Consider the following 22040-nt stretch of genomic DNA (forward strand, 5'->3'; position numbering starts at 1 on the left):
AGCTCACAGTTTTTATTCATCTTTTAACCAAATGTCTCTCAGTTTGTTCTCAGTCATTAATCAACGTTGCCACAAGAATATACTGTAAAAATGCTTTGCGTCTTTTAATGTATTTGTAATGATGATTAAAAACACATTTTAATCCAGGAAGCATGTTACCTAGAAAACATATTTGTAAACACAAGTTAGTGGCACATGAGTGTCCTTTTCTCAACCTGACACATGACAGGCAGTGCAGCACACAGGATGTCATTACTATACTGCAGTCACAGTGGAAACATGTTTCCTTACATAGCTGAAGTACTTCAAACTCACCTGAGAAGGAGAGCGAGATCGGCTCCACATGCACATTTCAGCGCTGTCACTAACAACCATATGGAGACAGCAGTCGGCTGCATTTGTCACAGCCTGGAGGAGGAAAGTCATTACTAGATATTCTAATGTGTTCAGAACTAACAGACTGCAAGAGACGAGGGCTGTGCCAAGTTTCCAACACAAATACTGCAGAAAAAAGTTCCAATCGCCTAGCACCATATGTCTGATATTTGGAATAGATTGGGTAAAATTATGCTTTTACCAGCCTAAGTAGAATATTAATGAGTCGGATGCCGAACCTCAGAATCCTCACACTTACAAATGTCCTCTACACCAGAGGCTTCTTCTTCAAAGCCTGGACACAGACATGTTTTAGACCTGTCAGACAAGGAAAGGAAAACAAGACAAAATGGGATTATGAACCTGCCAACATAGTCCAATCAAATTCGGCCTTTCGCCTTATCACCCGATGACTCATGTTCGTGTGGAGCTGAGCAGCTTTTTTTCTCTTCCTTGCTCCCATTGCGTCCATGCTAGTGTAGCTGAAAACATATGATTCCTTAGGATGACAGAATAAGGTCATTCCCTCTTCTGTATCATGGTGAACACAAAGTCTACCCTGTTACTCATTTATTCACCCATCAAAAACAGAAACCTATAAAATATTTACTCAATTCTATGAACCTTCACTTTACTAAACTGTCACAGTCACAACACATTCCAGACCCAAAAACCAGGATACTGTCACGGTACTGTCCCTGGTTGGTTCCTCTGTTCCCTGTGTTCTGCCTTCCCCCCTCTGTTCTCCCTCACCTGCTCCTTCCCTGTGTGTGTGTGTGTGTGTGTGTGTGTGTGTGTGTGTGTGTGTGTGTGTGTGTGTGTGTGTGTGTGTGTGGCAGCAGCAGCAGAGTGGCACACCTGACAGGGATCAACCCATCACCCTCCAGCTTCAGACTTCTGACTTCAGAGTGCCTGACTTTAGTGTTGTCTGATGCTCAGAGTATTTTGTGTTCCTGCCTTTGCACTAATGCTTTTATCTTAGTTGGCTCATCTGCAGAAACCTCCAGTGTTGTTCTGCTCTGCTTCCTGCTCGCCTGCTTTCCTGCGTTCCTCCACACCGGCTCCAGTCAACCCTGCCTGCCCGCCTGCCTGCCTGCCTGCCTGCCTGCCCGCCTGCCTGCCTGCCTGCCTGCCTGCCTGCCTGCCTGTCTTCCTACCTGCCTGCCTACCTGCCTGCCTGCCCGCCTGCCTGTCTTCCTACCTGCCTGCCTGCCTGCCTGCCTGCCTGCCTGTCTGTCTTCCTACCTGCCTGCCTGCCTGCCTGCCTGTCTTCCTACCTGCCTGCCTGCCTGCCTGCCTGTCTTCCTACCTGCCTGCCTGCCTGCCTGCCTGCCTGCCTGCCTGCCTGTCTTCCTACCTGCCTGCCTGCCTGCCTGCCTGTCTTCCTACCTGCCTGCCTGCCTGCCTGCCTGTCTTCCTACCTGCCTGCCTGTCTTCCTACCTGCCTGCCTGCCTGCCTGCCTGTCTGCCTGCCTGCCTGTCTTCCTACCTGCCTGCCTTCCCTCAGGGCAAGTTGCACCAATAAATCCTTACTCACTAACTCCAGTCTCTGTTCTCTGCATTTGGGTCTTAAAGACAACTTCACTGTAACAGATGAAAGTGTAAAGTCACACTTTATATGTTCTGTAGGGTTGGACTGTAAAATCACATTTCTCTTAGTAGCTACATAAATGCCTAGCGATTTCATGAAGCGTATCTAGATTATAGCTAATTAACGCAGATGATGGGGTCATGGGATTATGTGCATGTTTCCACATGGACATTTTGGAGGGAGACACTGATGATAAGTACCTGACGGTCATCTTATGTCAGCAGCTGTGCAAATGGCCTTTCTCAGTTCTGTTTGGAAAACATTTAAACATTAGCCATTTCTTTTGGCACTGGTATTGTAGCGACAACAAGAAATATTTCATCATAAAGATATCTGGTCACAACATGAAATGGAACAGTAACAATGATTTGAACACTGTCTTTTTTGCTCTTTTCAGTTTAATGAGTTATAAAACGGATGACTTGGATAGTAAAACTCCCTCTTCCATGTTAATCTGCAGTAGTCCACAGTCTGCAGTGTACTTAATCTTCACTTCAGACCTAAAACGCTGCTCTTGTGACTTCTATAGAAAAGTAAACATGGTTCTTATGCCGTCTTGAGACTGGTGTGTTAAATTGCCTTCAGAAATGTAAAAGGCAACTGTGTGAAAGCTCAAGTCAGGAGATGATGGATCGAAACTGTAGCAACTGCAACCAATGCTGCTTCCAGTGCATTCCATAAGATGACTGCATGTAAAAACTCACATGAAATGGTGTGCAGTAGTTTGGGGTTGTTCAACACTAAGTCAGAGCCTGAGGAGAAACTGTATCTGAAGAGTATGCTGAAAGAGATCCAGTCAAGGAGTCCCCAGCTGGGACAGTGGGAGGCAGGATGCTGGACTCCTGGAGACTGGTTTATCTGGAGACAGGGACCAGGGGCTGGAGGCAGGCCAGTTACTCCAGCACTTTGACAGTCTACATCTGAGGCTTCCTGTCTGCCTCACATCTAGACCGGCTTCAAACTGAGACCGAAGCACAAGTTGGCATTCATTCATGCCATCTGCTGGAGAAGTGTGACTGTCTGCCTCACACTGAGCTCTGAAACATGGTCAGAGAAATGGTACAACTTCTAAAAGGTCATCCATCAGCTAAGAGGTTTAATTCATCAGTTATGTTCATTAACAATTGCTCATTTTTGTGAAGTCAGTGTAAAACAATGTCAGTGTTAAACAATTCCCCCCTGGAGATTAATAAAGTATTCTGATTCTGAAAATGTAGTGAAGAATCTCCAGTGTCGGTCTCCAACAACACCTGAGGAAAATATCTGACCAGTGGAAAAGATGTTTGTGAAGCCAGAAGCACAAAGATCCCGCCTGAACACACTGATCGGGCTTTGTGTGCAACGTGAATGTGTAAACTGGGCAGTTACACCCGGGTCAGTAGGTTTGTAGTTCATCTAAACATACGACTGGATGAACGCGCTAAACTCCACCACGCAAAGTGATGAGGCGTTATCAACATCCAGTAGTGGGGCGTAAATAAAGAATGAATTTGGGGTGTGGTCTATGAGGACATTGTGAGGACAGTGTTGGAGGCGGAGCCCCGTTCATCCTTGTGAAAGCTGCTCACTGGTGTTTTGAAGCCAAAACTGTTTGATTTCCCGGATGTGAAATTACCTGGATCTCCGACTGAGCCGTCTAACTTCTGATTTAGAGCCGAGTTAACTTGAATGAGAATAAGATGTAATGCTGCAGCTCTTCTAGACTTTCCAATTGTTATTGGACCTAATGGCTCAAATTCTGACAGTAAGACGAGTCGTCACATGGAGGGTGTGACGCTCAAAATAGTTTATCCACCATTTTACAGACTCTTCTTTCACAGTGGGTCTGTTGTTGTTGTTGTTGTTTTTCTCTTTTGTTCCAACAGTTTTCGGCACATTTGTGACGTGAAACATGTCAGTGATGTTCAACATCACCTTCAGATGAACATCACAGATGGGCTGCCTTGCCGGCAGGAAGTAGCAGTGTGGTCGAGAGCAGCTGTAGCTGTGTTTAAATACACACAGCTTTGGTTGAAATGTGGCATAACTGAAGAAACCTGTTGGATGAGAAGTGAAACATCTTCAAGAAACTGAAACAAGCCTAGTTGCCTGCAGTACAGCACTCAGCGTCACCATGACAACATGTTAGCTCCTCTATGTTCACAAGCTAGATTTTAACTGTGTCTACCTGCTGTTTTCTGACTTTTATACTGGAAACAGCTCCCTGCTGCAGCTGCTTAATGGAAGAAAAGCTTGTGGGCGGAAAACCCAACACAATCAGCCAAAGGTGCTAAGATGCTCTTTAGAGCTGAGGGAAGCTGATCATGAACTGAATGTCCCTTTAGTCTTTTTGTAGAAATCATGTTAGTGAGCACTTTCTTTGCCATCATTATCCATACTGACAGGTGTGTCATATAGAGATGCTGATTAGTGCACAGGTGTGCTCTGCACTGCTCACAAAGGCTTCTCTGAAATGTGCAAATTGTTTCTGAGAATTTGGCATAGCACCCCTCGGTGTGAGCCCGGGACCGTTGGTGTACCAGGTTCTGATGGAACTGTTGCTCCATTGATCCACCAGTGTCACTTCATGGAGCTGCACGATGTCGCATGAGATCATGTTGCAACAATATGGATCCAATTCCTGAAAAAATAAGACCATCCCAGTTCTGCAGGTCCTGCACACCAGGGCATGTGAGCGGAGCGTGGAGCGGGTTTTAATCCAAAGGCCAGAGCGATGGTTCCGAATCGCTCCAGTTCTGTTCTGATACCGCTGGCAGTACAAGGCCATCCACTGGCTCGAACAGACAGAACACAGAAAGAGGACGAGGTGACAGCCCAAAACAATCTAGTGTTCTTTACAAACTGAAAAGGGTTTCAATCGACAGGCTCTCTCCAGCAACAGAGCCGCTGCACGTCAGTTTAGGCCACATTGGACAGTGTGTCCCAGGCTCATTCGGTGGAAAACGTCAGGAATTGCTCCCTCTTTTAAATTTCAGCGAGCGTGGAGCGATTTCACCGGAGTTGAATGAAATTTTAGGTGAGCGGAGAGCGGTCTGTGAGCGGAGCTGTCTGGTATAACGATGGAGCGAAGGAGCGAAGCAGCGAACACCCAAATAAGCTGGGAGCGTAAATTCTCTCCCCTCAGCTCTGCTCACATGCTCTGCTGCACACTCACCACACGTGTCATCAACTAAGTATGTCTGGGATGTTCTGGATCAACATGTTTTACTTATTCAATATCCAACACCTTCAAACAGCCACTGAGGAGAACTGGCCCAATATTCTACAACCTGTTTGATTTTATTAGACAGGGCAGCTGCTCTGGTAGACACTGCTTCAGTCTGCAGCCAACAGCACACTTATAAATCTCTTAACATCCGTGACATTGTGTTTGGACATAAGACTGCACACTTCAGCCTTTCATCAGGACCAGTGCATGTGTACCAGTGCTCACTAACAGGGATTTACCAAATTCATGGGTTGATGCAAATTGAGATCTAAAACAAAAGTATCGCATTTGTGTTCTGTGTAGTTTAAGGTAGGTTGGGTTAGACACATTAATATGAATGGCTGCTGGTTCAATCACCTGCTAACAAGAAATTACTCCAAATTGATTACAGCAGCTGTAATAATTATATGTATTATTCAGCTTTTGATAAAAAACAAATAGATTTAACTGATAGCTGAAGATTAGCAAAAACACATTATTTCAGCTTCTCATGCATTATTAATTAAACACCTCACACCATGGGAGTGCAGACACGGGCATATTTTCCATTTTAATACATACTCTAGGATAGTCATACGAAATGAATTCAAACCAGTGGCTGCTTGAGAACAGGAACAGTGTGAGAAACAATGCTGGATTGTGAATAAAGACCTAATGCTCTCTCCTGGTTGGGAAACAGCAGGCGGAGCTTTCAGCTCTAACGTGCAGCTCATGATATTATTGCTTCCTGTAATCAGACTCAAGCACTCTGTGTGCTCCCATTGTTATTCTCATGGATGTTTTCTGTTCTCCAGAGATCGTGATCTCAAGAACACTATCTGATAAAATAAAACTGAAATCAAGAGAAACATTTGCCATATCAGATATCTGTGTGAACAGTCGTGTTGGAGCCACATACTCCATCTAACAATCAAACACAATATTTTTACATGGCAGCGCTGGAATTGTGTTTCCTCACTCACAGACTTAGCCGTGGTAGTCGTGGCTCAGGAGATTTAAATCTGCAATTCAAACGAGCAGAAAGAATCAGAGCAAGCTGGATATACTGAACATAAGCAGAATATATTTACATTCTTCTTTTAGACCCGGGAAGGGGAAGTCTCAGCAGTCCTGAGCGCTCATGTCACAGCTAAAGTATTTCACTGCAGACACAGAGCTTCAGTCCTCCTGCATGAACACATGTATTAAGGCCAAAGGAAAAGTAGTCTGGATTTAAAAATCATTTTGACAGTGATGCCAAAACATTCATCAGAATAAAGTGTGTCTTCAGTTCATCTGTCACTAACGAGTAAACAGAAGAGCCTGTAGGGAACAGTGAGAGTCGTACAGTTCAAATAGATACACTGGTGTGTGTGTGTGTGTGTGTGTGTGTGTGTGTGTGTGTGTGGGTGTGTGTGTGTGTGTGTGTTGCCTTGGTGGGAAGCTCTGCACGATGCTGTGAGTAAGTGTGTAGCACAGCTAACGAGCAGAGCCTTGATGAGGCTCTGTCACCTCTGCCATCCAGCTCTGAGAGGTGTGTGCAGGTGTGACTCATCCAGTATTTGTGATGATTGGCTCATTCAGGCAGCACTCTGTCTTTGAGCTGCTGTGTGAAAACAATAATGTTTTTCACTTTCTTTCTTTTCAAGAAAGTCCAGTTGCCTTTAAGGGAACAGCACTTAGAACTCCTGGTTAATGGCTGCAGGGACACAGGCAGGCTGAACGACGTGACATCAGAGGCGTCTGTCTTCTCCACCACAGCATCTCTGATCAAACTGTTGCTCTCACCAGGTGGACTGACTGGATGCCAGCCCTAGACTCTGATGGGACAGTTTATAAGCCTGCCACCCACCTCCCAGCGGGGTTCATGCACCGATCAGCCAACACATTAACAGCACTGGCAGATGAAGTCAACATCATTGATCATCCTGGGAACGCTGCCATGTTCTGCTGGGAAAGCCCTGGTTCCTGGTATAACCTGTTTACACAGTGCTGAAATCAAAAGCAAGACGTTTCGCCACACACTCGCACCACTCATGCAGAAAATGTGGACCAGACGTGAAACATGAAGACACACTGGGAGGGTCGATTAAGTCAGCTCAGTGTGTTTATCTTCATCACCATGTCAGCAGCCCTCTCAAAACTGATGACTTTTCCCCATCACTCAGTCTACAACAATGGGACAGTAAATCAGCTTTTATTGCTATAACCCATCCTCTTGTATTAGCATAATAAGATAAAAGCCAAGTTAGCCAGATGCTGCACTGCAAGTAGCTTTACATAAATAGCAGCTTGGCACTCAGCGGCTTAACGTCACAACAGAGCCTGGCTCACTGTTTCTTTGTTTTTTTGTTCTCAACAGTCACACACACCAATAACAATGTCTCTTAGTCATCATTTCCCTGATTTAGATAAACAACAGGGGAAGACAAATATACGTGACTCAGTGGAAGACCAGCAGCTCGTTCTTTCCTCTGCATCACACACTGACAATGAGCGGAGGACGTTTATAAAGCTGCTGTGAATGTGATGACAGTTTGTTCCTGTGAGTGACTGACAGTGATGGAGACAGAGGAGAGGCTGAGTGTTTGTCCACAGGTGGAGTCTGACACAGTCTGCTCACCTGTCTGATCCCCTGTCAACTCCGCTCTGTCTCTGTACATTCAAACTTTACTGAGGTGATGACGTCTAACTGTTTCCAAGTCTTATGTTCAAAGCAGCCATTGCATTTCTAAGTTAATATTACCAAAATGTACACATTCACAACTTCTGCTTTCCTACCGAGCGTGATGAGCATCTCTCAGGACATTTAGTTCAGAACATCTTAGTTTAGACATTTTAATGCAGAATACTGAAGTATTATATGTTGAGATATCATGTGCAGTGCAGAGCTGCCGCTATCAGCAGCTTGAGTCCGGAACAGAGTGGATGTAGATATTAGCAGCCCACGCACACAGACCATATCTTTGTTATTTATTACAAGTACCCTCAAATATCATTTCCAAATACCAAAAGAAGACAACAATGGCAAAACCCTTATGAAATGCAGGGTAAAGGTTATCTAAACTCACTGCTGTAAAGATACATATGGTGTGAGAATATTTAAGGTGGAAATGAAATTGGCTTTTCATTTCCTGAGAGCAACCTCTACTGAGGCTGGAATGGCCCAGTGCTCCTCCTTTCAAAATGAGAGTACAGAGCAAACAGAGAGCGCTCATTTAAACAGAGTGTGTGGGCTGAGACTGGAAGAAGCTGCTAAGTGCCATTAATTGTGGTCTTTGTAGTGTGACACAATTGTACATTCACATGTAGAGAGCACTTGTGTTATCATTTCATGACATACACTGACATGGTGGGCCAGCAATCTATGAGTAACTATCACAGCAAGATAGCACCATTATCTCCAGACCAGCTGATTGTTCTGCCCATGACTTTTTCTACAGTTACAGCTAACAGTGTTATAATTACAATGAAAGCCCATGAATGCGTCAGACAGCCTGTACTTCACAGCCCGGGTCAGACAGAAGTGTGCTGATGGTGACTGACAGACTCATACTGAGCAGGTGCCAACAAGAACTTTGATTCTTTGGACCTCAGAGCTTTAACTTTGCACTGTGTGGGGCCGCAGCATCATCAGAACACGCCGTGACTCGTGAGTCACGGAGAACCCAGGACAGGACAGACACCACTGACCAGCCACAGTGTCTGCATCTGTGACCCCGACGCAGGGACTAACCTGACCTACATGTCAGCCCTGACTCATGAGGAGACATATGCAAACGGAAGACTTTTTGAGTTGATTGGACGTGTTCATCTCTCAGCAGTGGTTACACCTCATGAGGAGTAGCCTCCTAATCACAGCACAGCACAGCTCAGACTGAGAGCCTCTCCTGCGGTGCACTGGACGATGTGGCTGTGTTGAGTTTCATGGACATGAAATGAATGAATGACTGCCTTCACACAGTGGGATTTAAAATAGTTTTGCCACTGATTCACCCATTTATGCAAGGCAGCGGTCTTCTGCAGAGGGCTGCTGCCAAAGTGTTCTTCAGTGTGTGGACAGGAGGAGTTGTGAAGAGCAGGAGCAGGAGGAGGACTGGACTCTCTTTGGTTATACCAGATCAGACTCCTGCTTCCATGCAGGCTGTCTGCTTAGCCTGGACAGAGCCAGAACACACACACACACACACACACACACACACACACACACACACACACACACACACACACACACACACACACACACACACAGCAGGTCCACTCTGTCTCCAGATGGTGTGTAAGTCAGAGCATCATCCACTAAGTGTGATGAGCCAGCACCACTACTTGACTCCTTGAGCAGCATTTGAATGGTGCCACATGTCAGTGGTCAGCTTCGTCCAGGCTGCAAGCTAAACAGGAAGCAGTTAGTTGTGACAGGCTCAACGCTGTCGGCTCAGAAAGTGGCCAGATAGAGCCGCACCATAATGGCGCCGATGATGGCATCAGTCCCGCTGGGTGTAATTGGCGGCCTGAGGTGCAGTCAGGAGAGCAAAGGACTGTGGGAGCTTTACAGCAGGTGTCAGAACAAAGTGGGCAGACCAGGCCGTGTTGCTTTTCTTTTCACAAACCACAAGTCTGCTGTCAGGAGGGTTATTAATCACACCAATTAGCTCTTAAAGCTCTGGGGACGGAGAGAGAAACAAGGAACTGATGCTGTTTTATGCTGCTGAACTACATCAGCTGCACTTTGTAATTATTAATCATAATAGCTGTCAGTCAGTCAGGACCTCTCAAACCCAGCATGTACAGTCACAAAGTGCTTTTCATTTCAGCCAAAGACTATCTGAAAGATACTGACTGTTTACAGTGAAGACTGTGGATACTGCCGACTGTCCACTGACATCTGAAGGAGACTCATCATTCCTCTGAGACAGGTGCCAATGATATCGCACATAGAGGTAATTCTGAAGGTTCAATCTAAATACAATATTAAATCCAAATCTAAATGTTAAATCTAGATCTTAATATTGAATCTCAGTGTTGTCAGTCCTCAAAACAAACTTGTATTGAGCTGTTTGGACTTCACGCTGTGATTTTTGTGGCCCCATCTACATCCAAAATATCATCAAACCTCATCATACGTAGGCTGATGTGTCAATTTTACAACCAAGCAGAGCAATTTGAACTAATAGAGGATTTATTGAAACACTAATCATTTTGTAAAATGACCTGATGTTCTATCAGGTACAAAGTTATTATTACCATGCTGCATCTGAAAAATGGAATGGAAACTCACATATCTGAAAGAGATTAAGATGGTTACATCAACAGTGCTGCACTAACACAGGAGCTTGAGACGTTTAGCTCGTCTCTACTTGTGTCTGAGCTCACAGCTGGTCTGCTACATGCTGCCAAAGCTTCTCTGCTGTTTTATTAACTGCAGTTGTTTTCTTTAATACAAGTATAATGTGTTGCTCTGTGGCTGCGAGCACTGGAGCTTTATCTTCACAAGTCTTGATTCAGTGTGATCTCATTAGGTTTATTAAGTCAGCATTATGACACAGATAAATCCTGGTTAGTTTGTGAGACTCATGTCAGACAGGCTCTTCTCAGATATTCTGCTACTGGGAGCCTCCTCTCTGGAACACACTGGAAGGGTTTTTGTTGGCATCAATGGTGTAAATTGAAAGAAATGGCCAGAAATCAAGTTCCAGAACTACAGGGGGCAGTATAACTGCTAACTGCTGCTCACTATTCTCTTGGTTTCTTTGGTTGTAGTGACTAGCAGCAGTTAGAAAGCAGCTCAGTTATCCTTGGAGCTGAGTCGGGCAAAACTCAAAAACGGTCTGTAGAGTCGGAGTAGTTTCATATCTCAGTCGGTGAATTGGGGGATCATTTTGACCAGAGTAATTGTAGAATAGAATAAAGTGTTACTTATCTTAATAGACCAGCTGATGTCTCCCAGCTGAAACTATCTGTGACATCAGATCTACCTCGACTGTACCGTGCAGTACAGAGACACAAATATACGTCAATATACGTCTTCAACACATCAGCAACACTCGTCGACTGCTGGTTCATGATACTGTGAGTATGATTCTGTCAGAGCATCCACAGTGGTCAGTAGTTTTAATGCATTTTGGATGTGACAGGGTAATACCTACTTTCTGTTCATTTCTATCTGCAGTGGTTCCAGGAGACCTGAACCCTGAACTGAGAACTGTGGCAACACTTCTGACCTCACAGCACCTGGTCACCAGAGGTCCTGTGGTCAGACTCATTACACTCAGCTAGCTTTCATATCCAGTCCCATTTGCACACTGTGAACATGGTGTGCGGCCTGAACACGGTGGAAACAGGGAGGAAGGATGGAGCTGGGTGGAAAACAGTGAAGTGATGTTGTGTGTAAGTGCAGGTAAACAGGCAGCTGAACAGAAAACAGTGGGTTATTGTTTTCTCTCTGTGGTGTGAGCGGCGCTGTCAGTGTGTTTGGAGGAGATTCACAGCAGCATGATTTAAGATAGACCTGTCAGCATGGAGACACACTGACTGCAGACAAGCATGCAACTATGCTCTGCCAACCACACTGTGCACACACACGTACACGCGCTGCATTACATCTCAGTAGCTTATGCAAATTGAACACTATCTCACACGCACACACGCCCCGACACACAGCACAGCGCAGCACAGTGTCTCGGTGATGGTTTCGGGGCCCGAGGCGAGGCACTGTAAAGAGAGCAGATGCCATTCGAACGCTATTTACAACACTTGAGTTGAGACTTTTCAAATAAACACCATCTCGACAGTTATCAGCTAATGACAATCAGGCAGGAGATGTGGAGCGCAGCCAGACGACAGCAGCATGTAGATGCAGAATGAAGACATCCTGAGAATGAAATGTTCCTTTCTCCCGTCCCTGCCAGTCCATCACAAATGCTGCAGAGCTTAGCAAATGTCAGAGGGGAATTTAACGGGCTAATCGGAGTGCATGTCATGTCAGGAAGGAATGTGGGAAACTATTTCTTTTCAAATCACCTACCAGTTTGTTCAAGAACCGAGACTGAAGAAAGGTGTTCAAGTGCCAAGCAGGAGAGATGCCAAGAGCTGCCAGTTTGTATTTATGAGTAAAAAAAGATCTGAGCTTCTGGCATTCCTCACATACTTGACAGGCTTTAGAAAAGTTTGCACAGCTTATGTGGAGCTGGTATAGGCTGAGTGGGAAGATGAAGTGCTACAAGACATTTAAAGTATAGCAGCCATGTTTGCAGAACATCACTGATGTTTAGGTTCTTTTTATAAAGGCAAACATGTTATTACTGACACATTTGAAATAAAACCTGTCTCAGAGGAAAAGGTGAGAACAGGAATCCACCCTGTCAACTAACAAAGCTCCTGGACTGGATCTTATTCCTTCCAGATATCAGAGCAGTAGTGTCAGCAGTGTGGTCCCCCTTTCCAAGAAAAACAGCAGATCAGATGTTGGAAGTTATAGGCCAGTCTCCATTCTGACCTCTGTATCAGAAGTGTTGGAGCATCTTGTGTATTAGCAGGTGGAGGAGTTCAGTCTGGCTTTGATAAAGGACATTATGTTGGGATTGTTCCTCTTGATTTTCAAAAAGCATTCGATACAGTAAACTGTGAAACACTGCTTTCTACACTGCAGTCATGGGGTTTAGTGGTACTGCAGTTCACTTCACAGGAAGGACTGAAGTTTGTGATGTGGAAGTGACCACATCTGATCCTGAGCTCGTAACATGTGCGGTGCCCCAAGGCTCTATCCTGGGCCCTCTTTTATTCTCAGCATACATAAATGACATGCTGGCTGCAGTGACATGTGGGCTTCTTTAAACGCTGATGACTCTGCCTCACTCGTCCCGGCGAGTGGTGAAATAGAGAATACTCTTAGCAAAGAGCTTGAGATGGTCAGCCAGTGGCTTATAGACAACAAGCTCTCAGTACATCTGGGTCAGACTGAATCTTCTGTGTGAAAAAACAGTGCACTAAAGGTCGTGTTGGTACTGAAATAGTGTCTCAGTCAAGTGTCACATATCTAGGATTAACTTTAGAACAATCACTAATGTGTGAATCTGTTGCAGACAAAATATTAGCTAAATGTGCCAGTGGATTCAAGTTTTTGTATCATAGGTCAGGACTTGTGTTACCTGTGATACTGAGCCACTTTGATGAAGCTTGCTCTGCATGCTTCTGTAGACTGTCAGTCGAGCTTAAAAACAAACTGCAAGTTATGCAAAATAATGTTATCTGGTACTTTTGTCTGATAGTATGTCATTATTCCTGTTTCTGTGTCTTTGTGTCTTATGTGTTGACAATGAGGACCATGTTGGAAGTAAGTGTTATCACTTTAACATGTTATCCTTTGGATTATGTTTTCTGTCTTCTAATCCAAATGAAATCAGTTAAAATCAACAGTGACTCTCGGACAGCTGCACCTTTGTGTCTGTCTCTGTGTGGAACTAGTCAGAGCTGTTTGTCTCCCACTGACACTTTTCTACACAACACGTATCCTGTCTTAGTGCACTGATGCGCTATTTGTATTGCACAGTACCAACCAGAACACAACTCTGTATAGTTACCATCATAGCCATGTGTATAGAGTCAGTGAACGTGTCTGTGCACAGCAGGGCAGAGGAGCCTCGAGCGCTGTTGTCTGCTCCTGTAAACCTGCTCGCTACACTGAAAATCTCTCCTGTTCTAATGTTGCTTTTACATCACTCAGAGACAAATATACATTCGTGCATTCAGTGGAACTGTTATAGAAAAGCAAGTTGTGAACTGACTTACTGGCTGTCTCCTGGCAACCAGGATCATGGAGCCTGCTCACCTGGTGCTGTCTGGGAAGCTCCCCATCCATCACTACAGAAAACAGGAAACAGCCACCTCCACCTGTTCTGTCTGAGAGTGGAGGCAGAGCTAACTGCTTTTACTAATCTCAGTGAAGTCTTCACCTTTCTGTGTTTTTGCTAACATTCATTCATTCTGACTGGAACAGTTTAACCACATTTAGAATTCATTCATGCCTTTTCATTCATCCACTCTCACTGTATATATGTATATATGAAGAGTTGTCCTTTTTATAGCCACATCCCTTGTTTGATAAATAAGAGATGGAGGTCAGTGTAATCAGAACACACAACTTTCAGATAGAACACTGATTTATTGGATGTGGCTCATTTCCTCCTAATCAATTAATCAAGCGATTAGTTAATCAGTGGGAGTGTTGTCCCCGTCTAACGAGCGCTTAATGATATCTCATGTATATTTGGTGAGAGCACTCGACTGCTCAGCAGTAAAGACCCTGTCACAAAGACAGCCATGTAGGACAGTAAGTGACAGTTTGAGACACACACACACCACAGACAGCACCACCAGCCACATCTCTGTCCAGCATGCAGAGCTCCATGTCACACCTGTGGTGAACATGACCTCTACGATCGAGTGTTTGATGCTGGAACACCTCTGAACTGTCAGCACACAGACACAGGCCACACTCACTGCTCACAGGCAGTGTGAGGAGGATGATGGACGGTCCTCTGAAGCAGAGTGTCAACAATATTCTAAAATTCAGGCTTGATTTGAGAGCTGAAGCGAATGTGTTACCACTCTCCACGGATCAAACGCTGCATGGCAAAACACAACTATGCCCCCCCAAGATGAAACTTGATGCCTCTGGAGGATTCAGACTGTAGCCATTCACATTACAGAGTGCAACATCAAAAGTCCCGGCTAATCTCCTCTTTAATGTAACTAAGCCCTCCCACACACTCGTCCTGAGCAGCAAGGCCAGCGAGCATTGGCAGCTTAGAAGAAAAATGTACTGAGCTACTCCAGCTAACCCTCAGGGACCAGGAAATTTTCTCAAACGAGCCCCCACACCCTCTCCCTGCCCACCACCTATTGTGCATCCTTGTGCAGGGTCAGCCTCATTAAGGGCCATTATCAGGGAGAGAAAGTGGTTTATAATCACCCTCCAACACTGTGCAGATATCAACCTACTGACCACATCCAACACTGTGCAGATATCAACCTACTGGCCACATCCAACACTGTGCTGTGTTTGTCATGGGAGAGGCTCTGTGCAACATATTATACAGACGTAAACTACTGATGATGCAGGATGTTGGATCTCACATCAGACAGTGTGAGTGTTTGTTTGACTAAATACTGCTCTGATACACTGTCTCCAATCAGTACAGGCTCACTCTCACCTACCTGGGCTCAAATATCACATCTCTAGTTTTGGTAATGTAGTTTTGTGGTTTTGTCACGCAGCTCTTAAAGGCAGCAGTCTCCATGTGAGACCCTGAGGGACAGTCATCATGTAGCAGGCTTGATATATCTTGTCTGAAAATTTGCTGGTGTAATTATTTGGCTGTCATCTGTGCACAGTGTGAAGAGGAGCCTTGTGGCACACCTGTACCAGTGTCTGACCTGCTGAAGGGAACCTCTACCTGTTGGGATCTGTGTGTTCAGAAGGAACAAAAACAATTAAAAACTAAAAGATTTACGCGTGGCTGGTGTGTGTTCACAGCTGGACTAAAATCTACAAATAAAATGACCATCCAGGGGCGGGCACTGGAAATTAACTTTGGACTGTAAAGCCCCTTGAGGCAAGTTGTGATTTGTGATGTCGTATAAATCAAACTTGACTTGACTTGAACAGACGTGATCTGAGAGAGGCGGCAGCAGCAGGAGGGTTCACATGGATGTGGACTGACCAGAACAGCTGATCTGAGCTGAGTTCTGCTCAGAGTGATTCTTTGAGTAGGCAGTGCCAGACACACACACACACACACACACACACACACACACACACCTACACCTGCGTCTGCTGACAGCTTTGGCAACACAAACGTGTGGTGCTGACAGAAGTGTTCAGGGTCGGACTCTGGCTGGCTGCCATGAAACAGCATATCTGAGGATCGGCTGAGGACAGTGAATGGCAGGAGGAACCTCCAAACCACAACAAATAGGAACAGGAAGCTGTCGTGGCGTTCTGTCTGGATGACAGCTCAGCTCAGCCCTTGAATGTTTCAGCCTGACAGCAGCTTAGTGTCTTCCTGACATCCATCAACCTTCCAGTCGATAAGGACACGTTCATCTCTGTAGGCCCGTCTATTCGAGACGGGCCGCACCAGAACATCTCCAGCATTACGCACAATGGATTCACTTTCTCATAAAAGTGTTGGTGTGACGTAACTGGCAGCATGAACATTAATGAAGGGCTCTGTACATCAGTCTATACATCTGCAACATTATAAGTTGTCAACAGATGATTTTCATCCAGAAACTCAAAAGGTAAGACATGATTCTGTCCACTGAGGGAACACTGAACTCCTCTTCATCATGTGCTGTGTGGCAGATACAGCCAGGGTCACGTCTGGATCTCACACCAGCTTCATCAGAGTGCTGCTCAGCCTGCTGGCAGCCGGTGGAACATGGTTTCCCTACATGGATCCTTGTAGCTCTGATGACGTACAATGACATCAGTAAAACCAAAACTATCAGAGGGTTGGCTGTCGGTCCACGACTCCATGTTCACGTCTCTGAGGTGGTTATGAGCGTTCAGTGTGGAGGAGACCACAGAGACAGCACAGCTGCACAACTGATGAACAACCGCCTGAGGACTCTGCACAGCACCTACAGATCATCAGCTCTGTCAGCAGGCCACCATTGATCTGTACTGCTGATCTGAGGCTCTCTGTGAGTCTCAGCTCACAAACTCATCGTGCTGTCTTGTTCTGGTTTGTTCTCTCTGTGTCTGTGTTGTGATGACCCGCTCACTTCCTGCTCAACTCCTCACTAATGTCAGAGACTAGCTGAGGACTGTTCAGCAGCTGAAGAGCTTACTTCCCCCAGGAGTTACTGAGGACCAAACACACAACTGGGAGAGTGAATAATGGACTTAGATTCAGCAGGGAGTCAGACACATGACAGCAAATGATATGATAATGAATGATCGTGCTGCTCCATAAGTGCTGAATGTGTAAATAGGTGGTGTCTGAAGTGTTTGGCAGTCAGTTACTACAGATAAAAGCAGAGATACAGCTCATGAAATGACTATATTACATGTTACTTCAGTAACAGTTGTACTCCCTGAAACCTTGTAATCAGGCTTGCATGTGTAAAACCAGAACACTTTCTGTACATTAATAAGAGTAATGGCTCCTGTGTTACACACTTCAGATCAACATATGGGTTATGGCAGAGGACACCTTTGTTTTTATCTACAGTTTTACTTGTTTTATTCCTTTTTAATACAAAGAGCATCTGAATGAAAGATTTGGATGCATGAGTGAATGATGGAGGCTGAAAACCTTGACTGGAAGCCACGTAACCAATAAGAATTTATTGTCACAAGCACAGTTTGTTACACAAAAATAATGGGTCACATTTACACAATTTATACAGGTCTAGAACTCAATGTACAATTAACAGACTAACTAAATACCAATAGTTAAATATGTACTCACATTGCACACAATATCATTAAAACCTACACGAAAAACATGTACTGTGTGAAAGTAACACGAGTCGACATAAAAATCACATTATTTACAAAAAAAACATCAATTTGAGATCTTTAGCAAAAGGACTCTGATGTCTGTTCTCCCATCCGTCTGTCAGAGACATTATACAATCTATCATGTAAAAGCTCCCCTGCTAGAAAGTATTATTCAGTCTCTTAAGAGTTGAAAAGATTACAAAGAAAAAAAGTCAAGTAGCCAGAGCTGAAGAACACCTAATACACTAGTAAATACTGCGCTTTGCTTGGACGGTATGGCGGTTTTTCCCTTTAAAGCAGGCTGGTGAAATTAGCAGTTAGCTTCATGAAGTGCACTTTAAGCCTTAGCTTAGCAACTGTCTGCAATGAGTTTTTTATTTTTTTTCATGTATACATAGAATCCTTCAATACTCGCATCAGGTCGTCACTACACATAGGTTACACAATAAGGTTGATGGGGAGAGTGAGGACAGCAGCAGGTGGAGAGGAGCAGCTTCTCCACCTGCTGATGTTTAGCAGAGTCAGCAGGTGTGCAGGAGGCTGCAGCCGTCACGTACATGGCACCGTGTGTCTGTGGGGACTGTGTGGCTGCACATCAACAGTGTCATGGCTCTCTACAGTCACTGCAGGAACTACCAGAGGAGGTGGTTGGTCGGCTCGACACCAGCAGCCAGATGCAAACATGAAGACTCTAACAGCAGCTCAGTCACATGCACATGTTCACACTCAGTACAGAGCACACTCACACGATTATTCAGGAAGGGAAGATAACACGACTGTGGAACGTTCCCTGAACACAACGCAGACCTGTTCTTCGTCTGGCACTGGTAACATCCCATAATGACACTACAGCAGCGTCTGTGTCACATCATGTACTGACACATGTGAGCTGTGAGCGACTGATGAAGCAGGCGGATCAGGTGGATGAGCCTGCATGTGTTCTGAACACACTGCCTGTATATGAACCAGTGTGAGCTCAAAGGACGTGTCCACAGTAAGTGTCCAGACCTGCAGGCCCAGAGTGAACTGTGCAGAGCTGCTTCCTCTCAAAAAACACAACATGCTCATCATGCACGCAGTCAGACGGTCTTCTGCAATGAGATTCTCCTCAGTCACAGTTGAGCAACAACTCTGACAGCATGGGGCAACTTTTGTGAAGCAGTGCAGGCCTAAATTCCTCTGCAGATGAGTGATGATTAATCACTGCGATGTTCCTGCATCTTTTTACACTAAAACTGAATGTGAAGACTGTGTGCTGCACTGTGTGTTCTGTGTTCCGCTCAGCGACTCAGAGAAAGTAAGACAGGAAGGAAAGCCCTTCATCCTGCTGCTGTAGTGTCCATGACTTTACTCTGTCAGTGCAGTTTCTCCTTATTGTTCACCTCCACCTCTTCACTGAGGCCATGTGAGTAGCTGTGTTAGTGAGAGCGGCTTGTAACTCGTTACATAATGTGTAATGCACCCGTTCTTCATGTGTAACTGCTGCTTTATCAAGGTAATGGTCTGTACCTGTTCCACAGTGCTGAGTCTTCCCTTTCTGAATGGTGAGCAGCTGCTGCCTGCTGGTCTGGAGAGTTATCTCCACTCACACAGGTGCAGAAACTAGCTGGCTGTCAGCTGCAGTCTGCACGGTGTGTTCAGGTGAAGCTTGTTGAACAGGACGCAGGGAGCATGAGGCGACATGAATGATGTCTGATGTCTGTTCGGTGTGTTTGAGCTCCAACAATAAGATCGTCTACACACAACATATTTCCTGTTAGCTCAATAATGAATATTCAGGTCAGATTTACAGCAGTAATTCATTTCAGTGTCAGCTGCCCTGAAAGTGCAGACACAATCTGGGCTGGTGTTTAACTGCAGACAACACTCTGTCCATCCTGTGAAGGGACTCGTTCTACAGGAGTCGTGGCTGACATCACTAAGGAATTACTTGTAGTTGATAAACGCAGCAGGTGAGAATCAGCCACCATGTTTCCTTCTCTGTTGGCTGAACCTTTTGTTTCAGATGTTATCATTCCATCCTGAGAACAACCTCTGACACACTGTTGTGTACGTGTTGTGTGTGTCTCTGGGTGCAGTGTATGTGCAGTTGGCACAGTCAAACCTTTTGGTCACATGATGTCATGTCAGGATGTTGCTTCTTGGTGGATTTCAGTGTCAGATCTAGGTTAAAAACACTGATACTGGACTGTAAGAGTTACAGCTTTAGTCACCTGACTGACCTCCTCTGGTCAACTGATGCTGACTGCAGAGAGCTGGAAGTCAAACACTGCATCGTTTCTCCAGAGAGCTCCAGACAAAGTCCAGGATGGTGAGGACAGACGAACAGCTCGTCCAGGTCAACGGACGTTCCTTCCACCTGACAGCAGACTTGCTCTTTGCAGCGATGAGGTATGTGTATGTTCACAGGTACATACTGTGGAAACATGAGTGGACTGTGTGTTTGTGGTTGTGTGTGCACCCAGACATTCACCGTGCTTCACATGAGCTGTGTGTTGGTGATTCAGCAATATAGAAAAATGAGACAACATGAGAGATGAATGCAGTTCAGTCCAGTTCTGAGAGGACAGAGATGGTTACTCAGAGAAGGGTGGGAACATGCCGAGGTCAGCAAAGTCCTCAATGTTGTAGTTGGCTGTTCCCTGGGTGGGATCTCCAGCCATGGGTAGCATGTCCTGCAGACACACAGGGGAAAGAGGTCCCAGGTCAGTGGGCTGCTGAGGACACACATCACATGTCTGTGTACACTGGGCAGCAGCCAACAGCTGGACACACACTCCAGCAGTGTGTCTCAGTGTGTGTGTTACCTGGAAGACTTCTGTCTGGCTGGGGTTGGGGTGTGTGTGCTGCTCCCCGGCCTGCTGGGAGTGATGCTGGTTCTGCCACTGGGACCAGACCTCACTGGGACGACCCTGGAACTGGGCTCCGCTCTGGCTGCTCTCCCCCGACACATCTGGACACACACAGGATCACAGGGCGGAGGAAAATCAAACTTCAGCTTCTTTTCTTTGACATCATTCGATCAGATGACTGCTGGTTTTAATGCTATTAACACAAAAAGTGTTAATAGCATTAAAACCAGCAAAAACAAAAGTAAAGAATACAGTGCACTACTATTATATATGACTTCATTATGAATTCACTTCTTCATGCGGTACACGCAGCTTCTTCAACTGATAATAGCAGACAGTCTGATCATTCTCAAAATCAAACACTGCACTCAAAACCATGGATCCATTTAAACACTGGAGTGATATATTCAAATGTTATACTGTTATAACTTAGTAGACACACCGTTTTCATCTGCAGAGCTTGTAGGAAGGTGCAGAATAAAAACATTGTTATGATTGTGAATGAATAATGTAAAACATGTGTGTCCAGTCCAGAATGGTTGTGTTGTTTATGTGTGTATAAGAAGGTTCCACAGTGGAACGAGGTCTGTCAGCTGATAGTATGACATCGCTGGTTTCTAACTGGCAACCTCTTGAAGGGGCGAGTGAGTGGAACAGCTGTGGTGCTGTGGTGTGAATGAGATGGAGGAGGGAGACGGAGCGCCTCATGTGGTGTCTGAATGTTATCAGTAACACGTTCAGGACGCTGCCATCAGAAGGCTCCATGTTACATATTCAAACTGTGGAGACTCTGTTTCTATCTTACTTCATTTTTTATTCCCTGTGTCCAAAATAGGTCTGATTGAATGTGCCATGCAGCGTACATACTGCTGCCACAGTGTTGTACAGCACTGTGAACACTTCATACACACATGACACTGGAGAAATCACTGGCTCAGAACAGGATTTAATGCCCTTCTTTCTCTTCAGCGAGCTCACAGCTTCTCACAGTCGGACTGTTGGCCCGGCAGCACTGTGGGTTAGGATGAGTTCAAACCTACGCTGGGTGGACTTCATTAGAAATATCAGGCCGTCTCTCTTATCGTCCTGCTCTCTCTCCTCCTCTTCCCTGTGGTCTCCAAAACACTAGAGGTCACTGGATTCTGTTTGCTTTTACCTCCAGGTGATTTGAGGTTTGGTAGTGAGGCTGTGTTAACTGGGACTACACGTATCCAGTTTTTGTGTCTGTAGAATGAAAACAACCTCTTTTTAATCTCTTTTAATAAAATAAATCAAAGGAAATAATGAAAATAATCTTTCTTCCAAACTTGAAACGATTAGCTGATTGAGCAGTTAGCTATGGACAGAATATATTAGCTCAGCTTGATAACGGATTCATCTGCAATGATAACGAGTCTTCGATAAAGCAAACATGCCAAACACGGAGATCCACACTGGCTGGAGATAATATTAATTAAGTGATTTCAGTATTAGTTTGAAGCATACTTACTAAGTTTTACAATAATACTTGTTTAAAACTACAACAAA

General features: G+C 45.1%; 1 protein-coding gene across 5 annotated transcripts in view; it reads right to left on the reverse strand.

The window, feature by feature from the left end:
* Positions 1-17478: 17478 nt before the first annotated feature.
* Positions 17479-22040, reverse strand: part of arnt2 (aryl-hydrocarbon receptor nuclear translocator 2) — a 58411-nt gene continuing 53849 nt past the window's right edge. For all 5 annotated transcript variants that reach the window (XM_037095810.1, XM_037095806.1, XM_037095809.1 and 2 more), the window contains 2 exons: positions 20469-20614; positions 17479-20336 (listed from right to left, as the gene is read on the reverse strand). In XM_037095810.1, the coding sequence (XP_036951705.1) occupies positions 20238-20336; positions 20469-20614 (245 nt within the window). In that variant the 3' untranslated portion in view covers positions 17479-20237. The remainder of the gene's footprint in view (positions 20337-20468; positions 20615-22040) is intronic.

The sequence above is a fragment of the Acanthopagrus latus genome, chromosome 4 (assembly GCF_904848185.1).
Source record: "Acanthopagrus latus isolate v.2019 chromosome 4, fAcaLat1.1, whole genome shotgun sequence".
Classification (NCBI taxonomy): Eukaryota; Metazoa; Chordata; class Actinopteri; order Spariformes; family Sparidae; genus Acanthopagrus; species Acanthopagrus latus.